Source organism: Mesoplodon mirus (assembly GCF_964341445.2).
Source record: "Mesoplodon mirus genome assembly, chromosome: 15".
In the NCBI taxonomy this organism is placed as follows: Eukaryota; Metazoa; Chordata; class Mammalia; order Artiodactyla; family Ziphiidae; genus Mesoplodon; species Mesoplodon mirus.
The window spans coordinates 47,406,107-47,424,844 of record NC_138991.1 but is presented as its reverse complement, the minus strand read 5'-3'; the positions used below and the strand labels follow the sequence as shown (position 1 = coordinate 47,424,844).

Genomic DNA, 18,738 nt, shown 5'->3' with positions numbered 1-18,738 from the left:
TGAAGTCCTATTTCTTTACCTCCGAAGCCCATACTCTTGCCTCCATGATGTTTCTTCTCTCATCTCCCAAACTCAGCTGCACAGATGTGGGATTTGAGCTGCTCTTGGTCCAGTCCCGCATTTAAATACTTTCCTGGGGGATGGGCTCCGTTGAATGAATGTCCATGAAGTTCAGCTCCTTAGATTCTGCCCGTCAACCCTGCCCAGGTGGTAATTCTTGTCACCGTGCCCCAGAAAGCTGTTGACCAAAGGTTGGGAGAACTTCAGGAGATGAACACATGGATCCAGGGAGACTGGGTCAAGCAGAAGGAATGTGGACAGAGAGTCAACAGAGCCAGGATTCAAACACCAGCCTTGGGACTTCCCTATCTGTCCAGTGGTTAAGACTCAGCACTTTCACTGCTGTGGCTTGAGTTTAATCCCTGGTCAGGGAACTAAGGTCCCACAAACCATGTGGCGTGGCCAAAAAACAAAACAAAACAAAACAAAACCCCCCAAAACACCAGACTCGCTATTCAGCAGCTGAGTAAAGATGAGCCTCCACAATCGCAGGCTCTCCAATCTCAGTCGGGCTCTTAAGCCTGCCCTGTCAATCCCTCTGAGTCCCCTGGGCAAGTCCCCAAACCTTCTGTTTTCTGAAGGTCCCCCTACTAAAGTTCCAGTCCCTTTGGTCTCAACTGATAGCCCCATCTCCTAAGTCGGGGGGAAATTGAGGCCCATGGGTGCCCATGGGTGGGTGGCTTTCCTGCTCCTGTAGAGTCATCTTGACCTCTTTGACCTCTTTCCCTCTGTGTGTCAGCAAAAATGTGCCTCCCCCCGCCCCCCGTGAAGACTTTCCCCTTCTGCTCTGAACCCCTGTTCTCCCATGTCCTTTGCACATCTACTCTGGCCAGTCTGTGCCTACAGCTTCTCTATATATTAATCAAAGCTCCTACGGTTACAAATAGGAACCCAATTCAAACTGACATAATGACTAAATTTTTTTCAAGTATTTAGCTGTGGCTGGATCCAGGGTCTCAACAGTATCAAAAGCCATCCACTTCTCTGTCTCCCTGGGATTGCTTTCCTGTCTGTTGATTTCATCCTTCATTCCCTGAAGGCTTTCTTGGGCACATAGCTACTCCAGACTTACTACGTCCCATTATTTTCGCAATTTCTGCCGAAAAAAAGAGCTTCCTTTTCCTAAACTTCCCAGCAGCCTGGAACTCAATCTTCTCGGAAGATATTGGGTCATATGGTCATCTCTAAAGCAATCACTGGGCCTGGGGGTGGGGGGGATGGGATGTTCTGATTGGCCAGGCCCGGGTCACCTGCCAAGTGACTGGGTCTGCCCCTATCTAAAGTGGACACCTTGCAGAGGGGAAGGAGTGGGTCCTCCAAGAAAAATAAAGCCACTGTGTCTGCAAGCCCAGCAGATATCCACTCTGACTCAATTCTGATTCATTCTCCTCGACACAGAAACATGCTAAGTCTCTCATCTTAAAAATCCCTTGCCTCAAACCTGTATCCCTCCATCCTACCACTAGGGCTACTGCCCTATCTTCTCATACAAACAAACTTTGGAAGGAGTTCTTGCTCTCTCCACTTGATTACCTTCCATTCTTTCTACAGTTCAGTGCAATCTGGCTTCTGCCACCACCACTCTATTGAAATGTCTCTCCTTGAGTCAGCAATGACCTCAAAATTGTCTCCTCTCGTGGACTTATCTTTCTTGACCTCATCAAATTGGGCACTTGGATCTTCCTTCCTTAAGAAAAAATCTGAAACAGTAAAAACTTCCAGCAGCATCAAAAGCTATGCAGTGAAATTAAGTACCTCCCCAGAGACCCCTAACTAGGCTCCTTGGCTCTCCTTCCCAGAGCCACCCACTGCAACCGGCTTCCTTGGGTGACCGTCTGGAGATGCTGTGTGCAAGTACAGAAGTCCTCCACGTCACACACAAGGACGTTAGTGCTCGTGTTCAATTCCCATGCCAGGCTCTACGCCTCCCTTCCATCGTGGAGGCTGTTTTCTATTTCTTTTTAACTTTGAGATTGGAGTATAGTTGATTAACAATGCTGTGTTCATTTCAGGTGTACAGCAAAGTGATTCATTTATACATATACACATATCTATTCTTTTTCAAATTCTTCTCCCACTTAGGTTGTTACATAACATTGAGCAGAGTTCCCTGTGCTTTACAGTAGGTCCTCGTTGGTTATCCATTTTAAATATAGCAGTGTGTACATGTCTATCCCAAACTCCCTAACGATCCCTCCCTGCCCCCCGCCCTGCTGGGAACCATAAGTTCCTTCTCTAAGTCTGTGAGTCTGTTTCTGTTTTGTAAATAAGCTCATTTGTATCACTGTTTTTAGATTCCGCATAAGTGATATCATTGTTTTTTTTTAACATCTTTATTGGAGTGTAATTGCTTTACAATGGTGTGTTGCTTTCTGCTTTATAACAAAGTGAATCAGTTATACATATACATATGTTCCCATATCTCTTCCCTCTTGCGTCTCCCTCCTTCCCATCCTCCCTATCCCACCCCTCTAGGTGGTCACAAACCATGGAGCTGATCTCCCTGTGCTATGCGGCTGCTTCCCACTAGCTGTCTATTTCACATTTGGTAGTGTATATATGTCCATGCCACTCTCTCACTTTGTCCCAGCTTACCCCTCCCCCTCCCCATATCCTCAAGTCCATTCTCTAGTAGGTCTGTGTCTTTATTCCCATCTTACCCCTAGGTTCTTCATGACCTTTTTTTTTTTTCTTAGATTCCATATATATGTGTTAGCATACAGTATTTGTTTTTCTCTTTCTGACTTACTTCACTCTGTATGACAGACTCTAGGTCCATCCACCTCACTACAAATATCTCAATTTCGTTTCTTTTTATGGCTGAGTAATATTCCATTGTATATATGTGCCACATCTTCTTTATCCATTCATCCGATGATGGACACTTAGGTTGCTTCCATGTCCTGGCTGTTGTAAATAGAGCTGCAATGAACAGTTTGGTACATGACTCTTTTTGAATTATGGTTTTCTCAGGGTTTTATCAGCACGTCTAAATCTACTTCATTCTTTCAGTAGCTTCCTAGTTTCCTATATGTGCGAGTATATCTGTAGGATAAGCTCAGAGTCTCTCCCTCCTTTTCAGGCCCCTCATCTCCCTTGTTCTTATGGCACTGAGTTGACTGATTTTCCTCCTGTCTCCATAACCACTCCCGGCAGAGATACTGCATGAAGACTTCTGATGACAATTGAACTTGGAGGATCAAGACATGCCCATGACCCAGAGAGGGAAAGAACAAAAGTGTATTTTTTGTTTATTTACAAGTGCAGTTTCTTAAAAGCAATCGCAAAATGCCCTCCAATTAGGGTATGAAAAACAGCAGCTCAGAGGTGGTGTGTGAAATTGCTCGAAATGTCTTTCCAAGGAAGTGAGGCTTGAACAGGAGAGGGGAGGTGTCCCTTTTGTGCCTGGGCCCACGTTTTCCTCACTTTCTCTAACCAGGAGCCCCAGGGCCTGGCTTCACCTTGTGGCTTCGCACATATCCTGCCAGACTTGGTGGGAAAGATTTCGTGTTTTAAGCGCCTGTAACTTGTGAATGATAATATCCTCGTGATCTCAGAGAGACAGCGGTGAGCAGTCCAGAAGAGAAATCTTAGTTCCCTGCCCAGGCATCAGACCTGGGTAGCGTGGATGAAAACCAGAAATCCTAGCTGTTAGTCCACCAGGGGCTAGAGGCTAGAAGCAAAGTTGCCATGGCTCTTGCCCTGTTTGAAAAATGAATTTCTCAAAGAGGCAAACACTGTAAGAACATGTACAAAGTTTATTATCAGAGAGACAGCATAACATGTGGGAGAGCACACAAAAAACAGCTTGTTTATTTAGGACAGAAGCAAGGCAGAAATACACACCCTGAGAGAAAGGGTGTGGGTGTCCTCCCTAATGAGGAGAAGTGCAGTGAAGAGGTGGTTAAATCATTTATATAGGGCAGTTCTTCCGGGTCTTTGCTTACCTTTGGCCAATTATCTCACTTGTTTTCCACACCTGACCTGTCCTAGGGCCCTCCCCAATATGTGTGCACGTGTTCTTTGCCAAGATGGATTCCAGCGCAGAGGCCTGAGGGAGGTTTGACAGCACCTATTACGGGGTGGCGTCCTCTCCTTTTTTGACCCCCGAGCAGCCTTCCTGTGTATGTGCAGTTGGGCAGCTGGGGAGGTGATAGATGTGGTTGTCTTATCTCTTTACTCTGGCAGAGCTCAGCCCCTGCCACCAGCTTTGTCCTTGGAATGTCTAGGGAAAACAGAGCTCCAGTTTACTCTGCTGGACAAACTCCAGCTGTCCAGCCCAGGGGCCCATCTACCTTCTACCTCGCTAGGATAGGCTGGGGTGTGGCAGGGCCTGTAGGATCCCTCAGTTGCCAGGGTACAGCCACACGCATCAGATTAGCTCATTGGACAGGACTCGGTAAGCCAGCACTCAACAGCAGCTACCAGCTACCATGTGAGAGATTTTATGGGCATTTTGTCAAATCAACCTCACCGCATCCTGCAAGATAGATCCATTTGACATAACAGAAAACCTGGCTTAGGGAATTTAGCTAAACTGCTTACAAATTATAGGGCTGGGGATTGATGGTGCTGAGATTGGTACCCAGGTCAGCTTTTTTTTTTTTTTTTTTTTTTTGTGGTACGCGGGCCTCTCACTGCTGTGGCCTCTTCTGCTGCGCGTGCAGGCTCAGCAGCCATGGCTCACGGCATGTGAGCCGCTCCACGGCATGTGGGATCCTCCCGGACCGGGGCACGAACCCGTGTCCCCTGCATCGACAGGTGGACTCCCAACCACTGCGCCACCAGGGAAGCCCCCCAGGTCAGCTTTTAAGTCCATGCCACATGATCGGATACAGTCTGTTAGGCGGTGAGATGTCGCTGTTGCCCTGTGGTCTTTGGAATCAAGCAAAGCAAGCTCTGAATCGTGGTTCTCCTCCTTTACCTTGTATGACCCTGACCAAAGTGTTAACTTTTCACATTTTCTGTTAAGTGGAGATAATCCTTTTCCTGCCTATCTTACAAACTTGTGAGAATCAAAGCTATAAAAACATAAGCAAGTGAAAGGATTAATTACTATTTGAGGGCAGTTAATTTGAAGCCAGCAACATAGGTTTAGGATGAACGGTGAAGAACAGATAAGAACAATATGATACTTTGTTGACATGGGAAAAAGCTTAGAATATATTTCATGTAGTTTTTTTTTAAAGCAGGCTAAAGAATAAAGTGATGAATCTACATTTTTTAAAGTAAAAAACATCCAGCCGTCAATTCATCCAGCCGTCCAGGACACAGACCAAAATGTTAACATAATAAAGGTACTGGGGTGGTGGAATTACAAAGGGTTTTGTTGTTTCTTTTTCTTGGTGCTTGTGAACAAGTTATTTGTTTCTGCATAAACGGATCAGTTGTCAGATCTTGGATCAAATCCTAGTCAGTTACTTAAGCTCTAAATCTATTCCTCATTGTAGAGCAGACTCCATAGAATTGTTGGATTAAATGAGATCATGCTTGTAAAGCACTTATACAGTATTTGGCTAATAATAAGCACTTAATATATGCTACTATTCATCCCTTTGACAACATTGAGTGCCTACTCTGTGCTGGGACCTGGAAATTCAGGGGTGGGCAAATCAGATGTGGCTTCAGCTCTCATAGAGCTTACAGTCTAGATGGGAATATAGACCATACAGATACGCAAAGAAATAAACATGTAATTGTAGATTGAGATATTCACGTATTTTGTTTCCTGTGGAAGAAATGAACAGATTGCTCTGAGAATAACAAGAGGAGAAAGGGTGAACTTGCTTTACTTGGAGGTGATCCAGAGGATCACCTCACCTTCTCTGAGGAGGTAGCATTTAACCTGAGATCTGGAAGAAAACAAAACATTGCGTGTTGTTTTTAAATGAAAATCTTTTTTAAAATGAAGCTTGCTGTCAAGCACAAAAGACCCCCTCTCTTGCCAGCTTCCTCCTTAATAGACACAGAGATCAAATATTCCTGATTGTAAGGGACCTTCCTTATCAGGAAAGGAGGCTTGAATCTTTGCTTCTTTGCCAAAGTCCAGGCCATGCGGAGTACTGTCTGACTCTGCTCCAGAGAAACACCTTGGTCCACAGACAACTTTTAAAAATGATCAAATGCGTGTGCCTGGCATGGCTGGCTGCTTCTCCCTGGGTGGGTCCCTCCTGCATTCTCCTGCTGCAGAGGACCCTAGGCATAAAAAGGATCCCGAATTTCACTGAATTTGCACATTAAAAAGAGAGAGAGAGAGAGAGAGAGACTCCCTTGTCTTTTAGTCGGACCATATCACTTGGGTATCTTTTCATTGTGACCTAGTCTCGGTTCACTGTGACCTAGTCCCTGGTGTCTTGATGGAGGCTGGGCAGGAATCTCCCCTGTGCCATTGGCCTCATGTTATCAAACTTGATTAATCAGTGAGAAGTATGGGGTGGACCTTTATCCCCTTCTCTAGCATCTTGCTCTGTCCCTGACCTCTTTTCACCTCCATTTCTTCCCTGGGCTCTTCCTTTCCCTCCTCCAAAGAAGCAGTGTCTTTCTTTCTGGTCCCACTCAGCTTAGATGTCATCTCCTCGGAAAGTCTCCCTGGCCCTTCTCACGTTCCTCACCTTTGTGCTCAAGGGCAGCTCTTGTCACGTGGCACCATGCCATGGCCTGTGTGTGCATCTGTCTCCTCTGCTAGACTGTAAGCTCAATGATGGCAAGGACAAGGTCTGTCTTATGTGTCATCATATTTTTGGTGCCCAGCACACTGATGGACAGAAGATGCCCATTTAGATAACCTAAATATTAGCCTTTGTCATCATCCCCAAATACACACTAGGGCAGCCATTTGGGAGATCTTAGAGTTTTTAACTAAGATGAAGTACATTAAAGAGCGCCAGGCAGATTTTGGCAATTTGGCTAAATATTCCCATTCCCTTTATTTCTATTTCCCCCTTTCCTCCACTGTAATAGCTCCCTCATTTAAAATAGCTTTTGTAGTTTTTGTCCTTATTGTACACAAAAATAATACTACTTGACTATTATTTAAATTTTCAAAAACACAATAAGCATAAAAGATAGAAAAATCAAACAATCTGTAACTCTCCCAATCTCTAGAAGCACATATATAATATGCCTGCAGATAGTACATACACATTTATGTCAATAATTTATTGAATGGGAACATATCGTACACACTGACATTAATTATATATAACTGTTATTTAATATTCTTCTACATCTTATTTTAATTTTTAAAAGCACTTTGCATGGCGATACATAAAATAGATGGATCATTACTTATTTAACTCTTTTCCCTATTGGCCGAGAGTTGATTTAAAATTTTTTTTTTCCCTCTAACAATCCTTTGATGAACATCCTATACCTTGATGGGATAAACCCAGGGGTATAGATAGAGCAGGAGTCCAGGAAAAGCTCCTGGAGGAAGTGTCTGGAGACAGAGGAGGACGCGTAGACAATGATGGGGAACAGGGTGGGAGGCACGTGTTCCCAGCAGAAGAGACAGCCTGTGCTAAGGCTCGGAGGTGAGAGTGTATGAGGGGTCTAGGAACTGGGAGGACGTCAGGACAGCTGGTGGGTGTGTGTGGTGGGAGAAGTTGGCCTGCGGGACCGTGGGCAGCGAAGAGGCTGTTGACCAGGTGACCAGGGCTGAGTCCTAAACAGCCTGTAAGCCATGCTGAGGACTGTGGCTTTGGGCAGTGGGGTGCCATCGCAGACTAGAGCAGGGAAGTGACATATCCAGGTTGGCGTCTCTGAAAGATCCCTGTGGTTGCTGTGACCGAGCCAACTCCACATTAGACAGCTAGACTTGGAGGTGTTATTAACACAATGAAACAGAAATTAGAAAGAAGAGAAGAAAAAGAAAAGAAGAGCTCACATGTAAAGGCTCACGGATAAGCTTCTCAAACGGTCTTGGCTCTTAAATTCGGAGGCACAAGGGAACAAGTCACGATCCTCACTCCCCTCTCCAACCCGGGAAGGGGTTCCATGTGATTTTAAATAACCTAGTTGGCTTTGGCCCCCATTCCTGTTCCAGGAGCCCCAGTGATGACAAGGGGGTTGGGTTTTCTTCTCACCACTGAGTGAGGCTGAAGCATCCACCCAAGACAGCCAGAGAAGCAGGTGTGGTCCACGCTGCATTTGCAATTAGATCCCAGCCGCTGAGCTGCCTGTTCTCCAAGGACACAGCAGGCGCAGAGCTGATCAGGGCCGTGCCTCCCAAGGGCTGACGTCTCCATTTAGGGAGCGCTCCTGAAGCTAATGGGCAGTGACAGCTCCATTTGAAAAACACGGAAACACTTAGGGAGGCTGTGATCTGCCAGCCTCGTAAGCTGCTTATTAGCAAGGAAATCACACTCCCGCTGTATTGTGCCCCCTTGGTTAACCCCTGTTCCTGCATCTCCTCTCTGCTATCTCACTTAAAGATTTCATTGTTCTCCAGGCAGGGGCGGGGAGTGATGGGAGAGGAGGCTGCGGAGCTTCCAGAAGCTGTTTCTCTGTCTCCCATCACAGCCTCTGGGGAGGCCCCGGCAGAGCAACAGCCTTCTGGTGTGGATAGGAAATGGATGGTTTTTTAAAGAAAAATGGCCCCTGAAGACTCTCTGTGTCTCAGCTAACAGGCTTCCTGCACTGGCTGGCTGAGGTCCCAACACCCAGAAACACCCGCCGGGCTGCCTCGTAACATGCCATCCCACTCCTCCATCCCTGCCACAAATACCTCTTTGTTTTTTCCAGCTCCATCCCTGCTGCTCCACCCTCTTTTCCCATCCACCATCTCTCTCCTCTGGATGATCGATCGCAACCATCTTCTACCCTCCCCGCTGCCTCTGCCATCAGTCTAGCGCTGGTTCCTTTTCAGTCCCCACACCGCAGCGAGGGGACTCCCTCCTTGACCCTTGACGCCTCCACTGGACTCTCCAATTTATCATGAATGAAACCAAGTGCTCAATGTCTTCCAACAAACACGCTTTACCTCTCGTGTCCCCCACTCACCAAGTAACTCAGACCACAAGTCCTCTCATACCCCATGTCCGATCCATCAGCAAATCATGTCAAATTTAAATTCAAAGTAGACCCCCTCCCAATCAAATGCATCTTCCCATCTCCCCCACTGTCATCTTCCTCCAGGCCACCATCATCTCTTGCCTGGATTATGCAACAGCCTCCTGACTGGTCTCACTTTTTCCACCTTTTCCCCTTGTCCACCCATCGGTCTATTTTAGACACAGCCCCAATGATGCTGCTTAAATGTAAGTCAGAATTGTCCCCATAGGGCACAAAAGAGGAAACGAAGACTTGAAGGGACTTGACTGGAGTTGTACAACTAGCGGTCAGTGATGGCAGGATTCAAACCCATGTCTGCAGGTGCGTGGGCTTCCTTCTCTCCCAATAGGAAGCGGGCAGGAGCCGAGGCTCTCTGAGAACTCGGTCTCCTGCACACATATCCAATACCTCTGCTTCCCTTGATCATAAGCTTGAAAGAGGAGCTTGTACTGCTTGGCTTTTCAGCTTATCTTCCCTCTTCCGAGGACTGAAGTTCAGCAGCAGCCCTGCATTTTCTCATCAGTCTCCTCCCAATTACCAAATGCCATGGCCCATTTTCAATAACTTTCCTGCTTGACCTCTTGGAGATATTTCAGCTGTAACAGTGCCCTCTCCTTGGATTCCTCTCCATCCTCAGCTTGTCTGCTTCAGCTCTCTCCTGATTCTCTTCTTACCGCTTTAAGTGTTAGGGGCAATAATCCCTTTGACAAATGACAATCAAATACCTACCTCACAGGGTGGTTATGTGAATTAAAAAGCTAATGTATGCAACACGCTTAGCAAATGTCAGTTGTCTAAAAAGTGCACAGTGGTTTTAATTACTATTGTTATTATCTTTTTTTCTACCCTCCATAGTCTGTCCTTTAAAAAAACTTTTTCAAGACCTCTCTCCTGAGCTCCAGAACCCATACTTCTGACTCCCCCAGATCATCTCCGAGAATCTCAGTGGCCCCTCAAAGTCATCATGTCCAAAATGGAAATAGTCATCTTTCTGAATTCTCCCACATTCTTTCTCTTGGTGATTGATATAAGCATATTCTCTGTCATTCAAACCAGAGACCTCGTGATCCCCATCCTTGGCTTCTCCCCCCTGCCCCCCACCCCTACCCCACTCCATGCGGTCAGTCACCAGCCAACAACCATTCTTGCCACATGGCGCCGGGAGCTTGGCTCTGACATCAGACAGACCTGGCTCATGTGGCAGCTCTCCTGTTCATTAGCAGCGGGACCCTGAACAAATGACATCACCTCCTTGGCCTCAGTCTCCTCATCTGTACAATAGGGATGACAGTAATACCCACTTCATAGGATCATTGGGAGGATGAAATAAGATAATACAAGGAAAGGGCATTCCAGGGTGCCCAGAACATAGCAGATGCATAATAAATATTAACTATCATAATTATTATTATTACTACTGCCGCTACTATGCTATTAGGCTGTGGTTGCCTCCTGTAGATGCTGAAACACTTAGAGGTTTCATGTAAACGGGTTTGCTGGTGAAGAACAAAGAAGGCCAGATTTACTGACTCATCTCTTCTCATTAGATGAGAACTGGCGTGTGCATGTGTGTGCACTCACGCATGAGTGTATACATGTACGTACACACACATATGTTATCACTCTGCCTCAGACCAGGACCTTTTCATAGAGAAGGACAGCAGGATGAGTGAGAAATGGCGATGGTTTTCCCTCTAGAGCTGGATTGCCTCACCAAAGCACTGGGTTGGGTTTCATCCCACACCCCTTGTTCCCACCTGGAGGGAGAATGGCTGAGTTTACCTCCTGGCACCTTGTAATTAAGGGTCGGTGACATCACGCCTGGTGGTTGCCCAGCCATTGCAGGCACCAAACCCAGGTCTTGAGCTCTTTCTCCATTGACTGGAGACATCTCCAGAGATGACTGAGAGCCAGAGGACAGTGCTTTGAGGGACCTGCTGCTTAGTATTGGGATCTCCAAGGTGATGTATAAATGTGTCATTACTTTGCATCTTGTGCCCAAGAAATATCTCAGGCACCTTAATCACATCTCCTTCAAAATGAGCTTGGCTGACTCCTTGGGGTGGGGTCGGGAGAACATGCCACATGCCACCAGCCCCACCATCCCATGCCTTTGCCATCCAGCTCCTGACTGCCCAGAAGGATACCAGAGGCAGCTCACGAGCTACAGGAACTGAAGGTCGGGAGCCCAGCGTCATGTGCCAATCAACGGTCGTGAAAATTTTGCATTTTATGTTGCTTTCATTTCTGATCATCAAAACAACCTCTCTGAGGTAGTGAAAGGGAAGGGTTTGGAGAAAACCTCACCCAGTTTTATTTTGTTCTGTTTTGTTTTGGTTGTTTTTTTTTTTTTCCACCCACCACAAATTCTTCTCTTCCCCTCTCATAGTGTGGGCGAAATGCTGAAAACTTCGACCGGTTTTTCACCCGCCATCCACCAGTCCTAACACCTCCTGACCAGGAAGTCATCAGGAATATTGACCAATCAGAATTCGAAGGATTTTCCTTTGTTAACTCTGAATTTTTAAAACCTGAAGTCAAGAGCTAAGTAGATGTGTAGATTTCCGTCCTTCATTTCTGTCATTCAAGCTCAACGGCTATTGTGGTGACATTTTTTTTTTTTTTATTGCAAAGTTGCATCCATGTTTTATTTGCTGATGAAACTAGAGTGACCATGTTTCAGGACCCAAATGTCCTCAGGTAGTTTGGAGCATCTCTGTGAGATGGGATTATGCAGATGGCATGTTGAAAATGTGGCTGCATAATTAGCACATTATCAAAGTCCTTTTAGCACTTATTTTCCCCAGCATGTCAGCGAAGTAGATCCAGTGGGGACAGAACATGCCTGCTTTCTTTCCTTTTTTCCTGCGCTGCCATTTTCACACATTTTCCAATCCCAACCATCCAATCTAGACTTTTCCTGCCAAATGAGTGGATAATCGGATGCTAGCAGTATTCTTCCACTTCTGGACTAGGAGCTTGGCTTGTATCCAAGTAGGTGGTTGCTTTGACTTAGAGGGAGTTTCCTCCGTTCTGCCTGGTTTGGAGGCACTGGGAGCTTTGAAAAGAACACGCTAAACATAAAATTTTATTTGTTGTTTTTTAAAACTCAAAGTTCAGAAGATTATCTAAGCCCTTTTAAAATTCTAAGACTGTGCTTTGAGACAGTTTCAATCTAAGGGCACCTCAAGGAGTCATAAGGCAACCAGCTTGGGTGCTACCTCGACGCTGTAAGCTCTGATTCCCTGTGTCCCCAATCACCTTCATCCCCAAACTACTTGAAAAGGGCATTTGGACCCACTCCCTGAAAAGACATGGTCACTTTAGCAAGGTCCTGAAGGGCCATGGTTTTACATTACATTTCAAAGTTTATTTGCTTTGGGGTTTTATTTCTGTTGTTGTTCAAATGCCAAAAAAAAAAAAATTACTCTTGTTACACATGCTTTGAAATACGTGTCCAAATGTTATTAACCACAATGACCTGCTTTGATTTACCAAGAAGACTGCTCTGGAGCCTGGCAGACCCGTGCCTGTGTGGATGGGATTTGTCTAGGTTTGTTATTGGCTTCAGAAAGCTAATTAAGTGCTCTGAGAAAAACCATTTCTTGAAAGCATAGACAGTTGTATTCCTCACTTTGATGTTGTTTTGCAAGATGTTTGTGGAAATGTTCGTATCTGGATGTCTGTTATGTGCCACTTTTCTTCTAGCATCGAGATACAATAAAAAAAAAAAAAAGCAAGAAAGAAGAAATACTATTTCAAGGAAAATGGCTCTCTTTGAAAAACGTGGACCCAAACTACAAAATGGGGCCTCCTGAGGCTTCACGACAGAAAAAAACTAAACCCAGAACTTAATCTTGGCCCCAGTGTTTAGCCGGTCAGAGAGGCTGGGACTGTGGACCATTCAGGGACTCCTGGGGGCCTGTGATGGGGTGAGGTGAGCTGGTGAGGGGAACCTCCAGCAATATCGGAGCTCAAGGCCCACATTCCCACCAGAGGCAAGTTTAGGGTCCAGCTGGGAGCCTGGCTGGGGCTCTTGATTTTCTTGTCAAAATTGCTACTCCTCCCAGCTCACACTCAACCTTTCTAGCAAGTAGGTTTATGAGCCCCCAGAGGCCCAAGGAAACCCCTTGGGTGGAAGAAATCCCATTCCCATCTGAGCAGATGAGGACAGCAGGTGGTCCCCCATCCCTGCCTCCTGTCCCCTGCTGTCCTCAGGCAGCCCTAAAGACAACTCTTGTCACAAGTCCAGTGATTTCTGGAAGTGCCAAGGCTTCTAAGAGACCATCAAGGGAACTTGAAAGACTTGACAAATGTCCTTGAAGTGAGACTTCTCATCTTTAAACAAACCATGATTTGATCTCCACTTCGGCAAAGCCCCCTGCTCTTCACTGCTTTCTGCCCGCTCTCGTCTCCCTGATGCGGGCTTTGGGACCAGCCCTGCTGCCGCCACGGTGGTAGCAATCTAGACGTCAGGGGACGCATACATGAAGTCCTGGCTGACAAACTCAGGTGGCAAGAGAAGGAGGGAAATCGGGGCACAACCTCCTCATTTTATTGGTGGGAAACCAGCATCTGGAGGGAGGAAGTGACTTGCCCAATGTCAGCCAGCTGGGATGCAAACCCAGTTTCCTGATTCTCGGTGCAGGCCTCTTTCTGCTCTGTTACTACCATCTCTGAGCTGTGCCCACCAACAGACAAGTTATTTGAGGTCCTTCACCTGGCTGTTGGGTCACCAGGCCTTTCCTTGGATATGCTCTCAGGAAGATTAAAAATGATGGAGAAATATTGGCCCATCAATAAAAGCTTACAGACAACTTTAGAGAACAATGTAGGATGGATGGATGGACTGATAGAACTAGATAGATAGATAGAGATAAATAGAAAGAATATACTCTGTGTGTGTGTGTGTGTGTATATATATATATATATATATATGTATATGTATATATATATATACATATACATATATATATATATATATACACACACACACACTGCACTCTACATTTTCCAAATTGCTGCCATTATTTTTCAAAAGTTTAATAGTTTGCAGAAATAGGTACTCGAGCTGAAGTCTCTGTTCCCCTAACACACCGAGCTGAGGGTTGGTCAGGGAAGCCTTCTGTGAAAGAGAGGGATCATTAGTCAGAATTCCTGCAGTTGCCTTTTCTATCAACATTTCAAGTGCAGAGGAGACTGAGAAACAGAGCTTTCAACATGTATAATCCCAGGGGAATACTTTGCAAAGGTATCCAAGAAGGAAGATTTTGAATTTATTTTTGCGACCGCCCATGTATTCCACCTTCCATTCATTCACCCAACCAGCATTTATTGAGCACCGACTCTGTGCCAGGCTCTATTCTGGGTGCCAGGAGCATGGTGGGGAACCATGAAGATGCAATCCAAGAAGGCAGTCATTAAACAAGTAATTAAAAGCATGATGTAATCTAGAGATAACTAGTCTCTGGGTTAATCAGGGAAGGCTTCTTTTAAGAAAGAAGAAGCCATCCAAAGCCTATGGGGCTCTGCTTTCTCTCTGGACATCACATTTGAGGCTAAAGGAGGAGATGCAGCAGTGCCCTCTTGACCCAGATTTGTGGGACAATCATATAGTGCAATGGTGGGGAAAGAGAGGCAAGAGGGTAACTGGGGTGAGTTTCCTTCCAGAAGGCCAAAGGCACAGTCTCCATACTTGAACAGCTCACAGAATCACCAAGATTTGAGCAGAGATACCTGTATGGAGATGCTTGTATGGAGAGAGGGAACTGGTTTCAGAGCTCGGTTCCGAGTCCTGAATCTCACCTTTGGGCTGCATCACTCAGATTCCTGCAGGCATTACCTTTTCTGGCCCTCAGGGAGACACTGCCCCTGGCTTAACACCACCTGGTTCTTCTAGATGAGACAGGGTGATATTTTCCAAAAGACCTTAAATTAGAGAAGTTTTTAAAAAGAAACTAAAAAGATAATCCAAAGGAACCAAAACACAGTCCAGGTCAGCCATGGCTAGTTGTCTACCAGGATCTTAGAATCTCTCTTTTCATTTCTTGGACTTCTCACTAACCTGCTTCTCTTCTAAGAAAGCACAGGGCCATGGTCGCAGTGACCTTCTTGGGGAATTAATAGGAAGCCAGTGGAATCAGTAACCCTCCTTGGAGGAGTGAAACTATTCTCATGTGGCTTCAGATACTATCAACCCAGAAAGGAATTGTCCCAACAGAGAGGCCCATTCTTTCCCAACTGCTAGGATAAAATTCAGGGGTATTTTCTATGACGATCTGCCCATAATGGCCAGTCCTATTTAGACCATGTGAACGATGGAAGCCTGAGTCATCACCAGAACAACACATGGGGAAGGGCCTTCAATATTGGGGCTGGTGGGAAGGGAACCTCTTCTGGATGCCCACAGGCAGGGAAGGCCACGGCGGGGGACCTGAAAGGAGACAGCTGCCTGCTTCTAGCCCCAGATATACCCAGGGCCCACACCCAGCCCTGGAGCTCTCAGATCTCGAAGAAACCTAACACAGTTCTGTCCATATTGGGGCTCACAATGGACAGGGGCCCCTGTGAGAGACCCATAGGATCAACGGGAACAAATTCCATTGTTTTGTTATAGAGTATGATCTCTAGCCCTCGGGGCAACTGTAAGTTGGAGAAAGCAAAGAGGCTCATCTTTCATAAAGTCTTCATTCATTGACTCATTCATTCAACAAATAATTGTGGAAGGCCTGCCATGTGCCAAATCTTGGCACTGGAAATATACAGACAAGGACCTTGCCCTCCTGGAAAGAGGCAATAAATAATAAGGACAGTTCCTGACAGCAGCAAGTGCAATGAAGACAATTAAAAAGATGCTAAAGTAGGACTTGTGGGGCCCAGAGAGGGGTGCACAGGCAATATTAAAGGAAAGGATGGCGTGGAATTCAAGCTTTTCTCTGAACACCGCAAAATAACACATTCAGTGCCTGGGACAACACAAGACAGGCTGACAGCAGGCAGGACAAGACAAAGCAGAGTAGGTGGGGCGTGGTAAGAGATGGTCCACCGTCCAGAAAACAGCTCCACTGGCATCTTCAGCCCACTCCCCTCTGGCCACACTTACTGAAGTGCATTATTCATGTCCCCCTAACTCCTACACCCCTACACATACACATTACAGAAGAGTAATTGAGGCACTTCTTAGGGACATTTTACCTGTCTCAGGGGAGCAGCCAAAAAGAAGGCCTTCTTGCGAGAATTATTTTGCAAAGGGAGATGAATCCAGTAATGAGAAATCCTTGTCAGTCAGTACGCTTTAGGGGTTAAACCTAAAGCATGGATGGCCATTGACCAAATTCTAGCAAATCAGTCAATCCTCACCGACCCTCCCCTCTTTACAATCTGACACCACTCTGGCTTCAGCCAGGTAACCTGCCCAGTACCTGTGAAACCCATACGTTATCCTTGGTTGTCCTGCAATAAACCAGCCATCAAGCTTTCCCCCCAGTCAGAGAGGCCGAGATGAAGCAGAATTAGGTGCGATGTGGTTGGGTAAAAATCACTGCCCCACTGTGCAGTCTTGGGCAAGTCACTTTACTTTCTGGTGCCTTCGTTTTCTCATATGTCAAAGCACCAGGGGCGAGGACCTCTACCTGCCCCTAGGTGGGTGGTAAGGATGGGAAGATCATAGGCTGGTAAGGACCCTGAAGAGGTGAGAGCATCATCCAGATGTGAGATCTTGTTATGAGCCCACGCTCTGACATTCCCTGGTGAAACTTGCCCCAAACTGCAGTTAGTAAACTGGGATTGATGCCCACCCCCACCCCCCAAAAAAGAAAATGCCAGACTAACTAGAATAGAATGTTTTAAAGCTGCCCTTCCAGACTAGGAGTTTGTTGACTAGATACATTGCTGTAAACATCCTTGGAAGAAACTCTGGCTGTTGAAGACCAAAATTCTGGTCTGTGGGTGGATTTCTGAGCATCCCTTCAAAGCCTAAATCGCACCAGGGAATGTGGGGTGGATAGTGATCTGTTCCTTTCATTGAGCAGTGATCTGATGTCCCCATTTTGCCACTCTGCCTTCTGGGGAGCTGAGTGGTCGTGTGGCTCCGCTCCTCTTTAAAGAAAGAAGCCTCCTAGCCACAGGGGGCGCTCTTGGATCGTTTCCTCCTGGACTCTCTACTGCATGACTAATTCTATGACATCATACCTGGTCAGAGGTAGTTTCCAACTCAATTCATCTCAAAGCCAAGGAAAACAACACACACACACACACACACACACACACACACACAGACACCTCACTTTCTGGCAATCCTTAAAGAAAGTCAAGGTCTCATTTCTTTTCTTAGAAAATTTCCACCAAGTTTTCTCTCCTGAAGCCAACATACAATGTGAAATGGAAGCTAGGGGATAGTATTGCAATACAGCTGCTAAACCCTGTCAGCACAGGGCTCCTCCTGACTCTGCCCATGAGACGTCATCAGCTTCCCAATAACTGGCACGTCTTGGTCACGTTTCCTTCTTCTTATGCTGTGTTAATGTGTTTGCTTTCCATTTGGCAGAGAGACAAGCGAGACGCCTCCAATTTCGACAAAGAGTTCACCAGACAGCCTGTGGAACTCACGCCTACTGATAAACTCTTCATCATGAACTTGGACCAAAATGAATTTGCTGGCTTCTCCTATACTAACCCAGAGTTTGTCATTAATGTGTAGGTGAATGCAAACTCCACTGTAAGCCTGGAGTATAAGACTTCAGGGCAAGTGTATGTATCTATTCTAGTCTTCCAGGATTCATGGTGCATATGCTGGCATTCCACACGTGGAGAGCTTGTCCTAGAGGGCTTTTCTTTGTATGTGTAGCTTGCTAGTTTGTTTTCTACATCTGAAAATGTTTAGTTTAGAGTAAGCGCTTTATCCAATTATAGAGGTACAATTTTCCAAACTTCCAGAAACTCATCAAATGAACAGACGGTATCAGAACTACTGTGTCTGATACCAAAATGCTTCAGCATTTGTAATTTTTAAAGTCAGAAGCTAATGTTCCTGGTAAAAGTTTTTACAGTTATTCTATAATATCCCCCTTGAATGCTAAGCATGACTGGTATTTTTAAATTGTGAGTAAGCTTTGCAGTTACTGTGAACTATTGTCTCTTGGAGGAAATTTTTTGTTTAAAAATTGATATGATTAAACTGAGTTAATATATGCAAACTCTTGTTTACATGTCTGCTTTTAAATAGAGTCTGGCACAGAGGTTACAAACTGGAGAGCCATAGGCTGATGCGTAGATGAATTTCGTTTCACTTGCACAGAATTTCATTTAATTGAAATCATTGTCAACATTAAAAAATGGAAGTTTTATGTAAATTTCTAGACTTTCAGATTCACTTTAAAAAAAAATCAGAAGACTGGTAGCATTGGGCCTACATTTCCATGTGGAAATAATTCAACAGAACTGAAAAATGGCTATCTCCTTTAAAAGCAGTGCATCCTCTTATTTTACCACAGTCTCCACCACCCCCTATTGTACTATGCTCTCATCCACTTCTCTGGATTCTCTAGCCATTTGAGATTGAGACCTCTGCCATTTGCAAGTCACAGGCTTAATGACCTTCATATTTTCCTGTGCCCATAATCAGGGTAT

At 45.6% G+C, this 18,738-nt stretch overlaps 1 protein-coding gene across 2 annotated transcripts in view; it reads left to right on the top strand.

The window, feature by feature from the left end:
• The window catches only part of PRKCB (protein kinase C beta), a gene marked incomplete at its 5' end in the record, with an annotated part of 311,242 nt that extends 292,994 nt beyond the window's left edge, over positions 1-18,248 (top strand). Inside the window, one exon of one of the 2 annotated variants that reach the window (XM_082600409.1) lies at positions 17,657-18,248. In XM_082600409.1, coding sequence (XP_082456535.1) covers positions 17,657-17,809 — 153 coding nt within the window. In that variant the 3' untranslated portion in view covers positions 17,810-18,248. Of the gene's footprint in view, positions 1-11,500; positions 13,116-17,656 lie in introns of those variants that run through there. The other variant, XM_082600408.1, reaches the window with a different exon arrangement.
• Between the last annotated feature and the right edge of the window lie 490 nt (positions 18,249-18,738).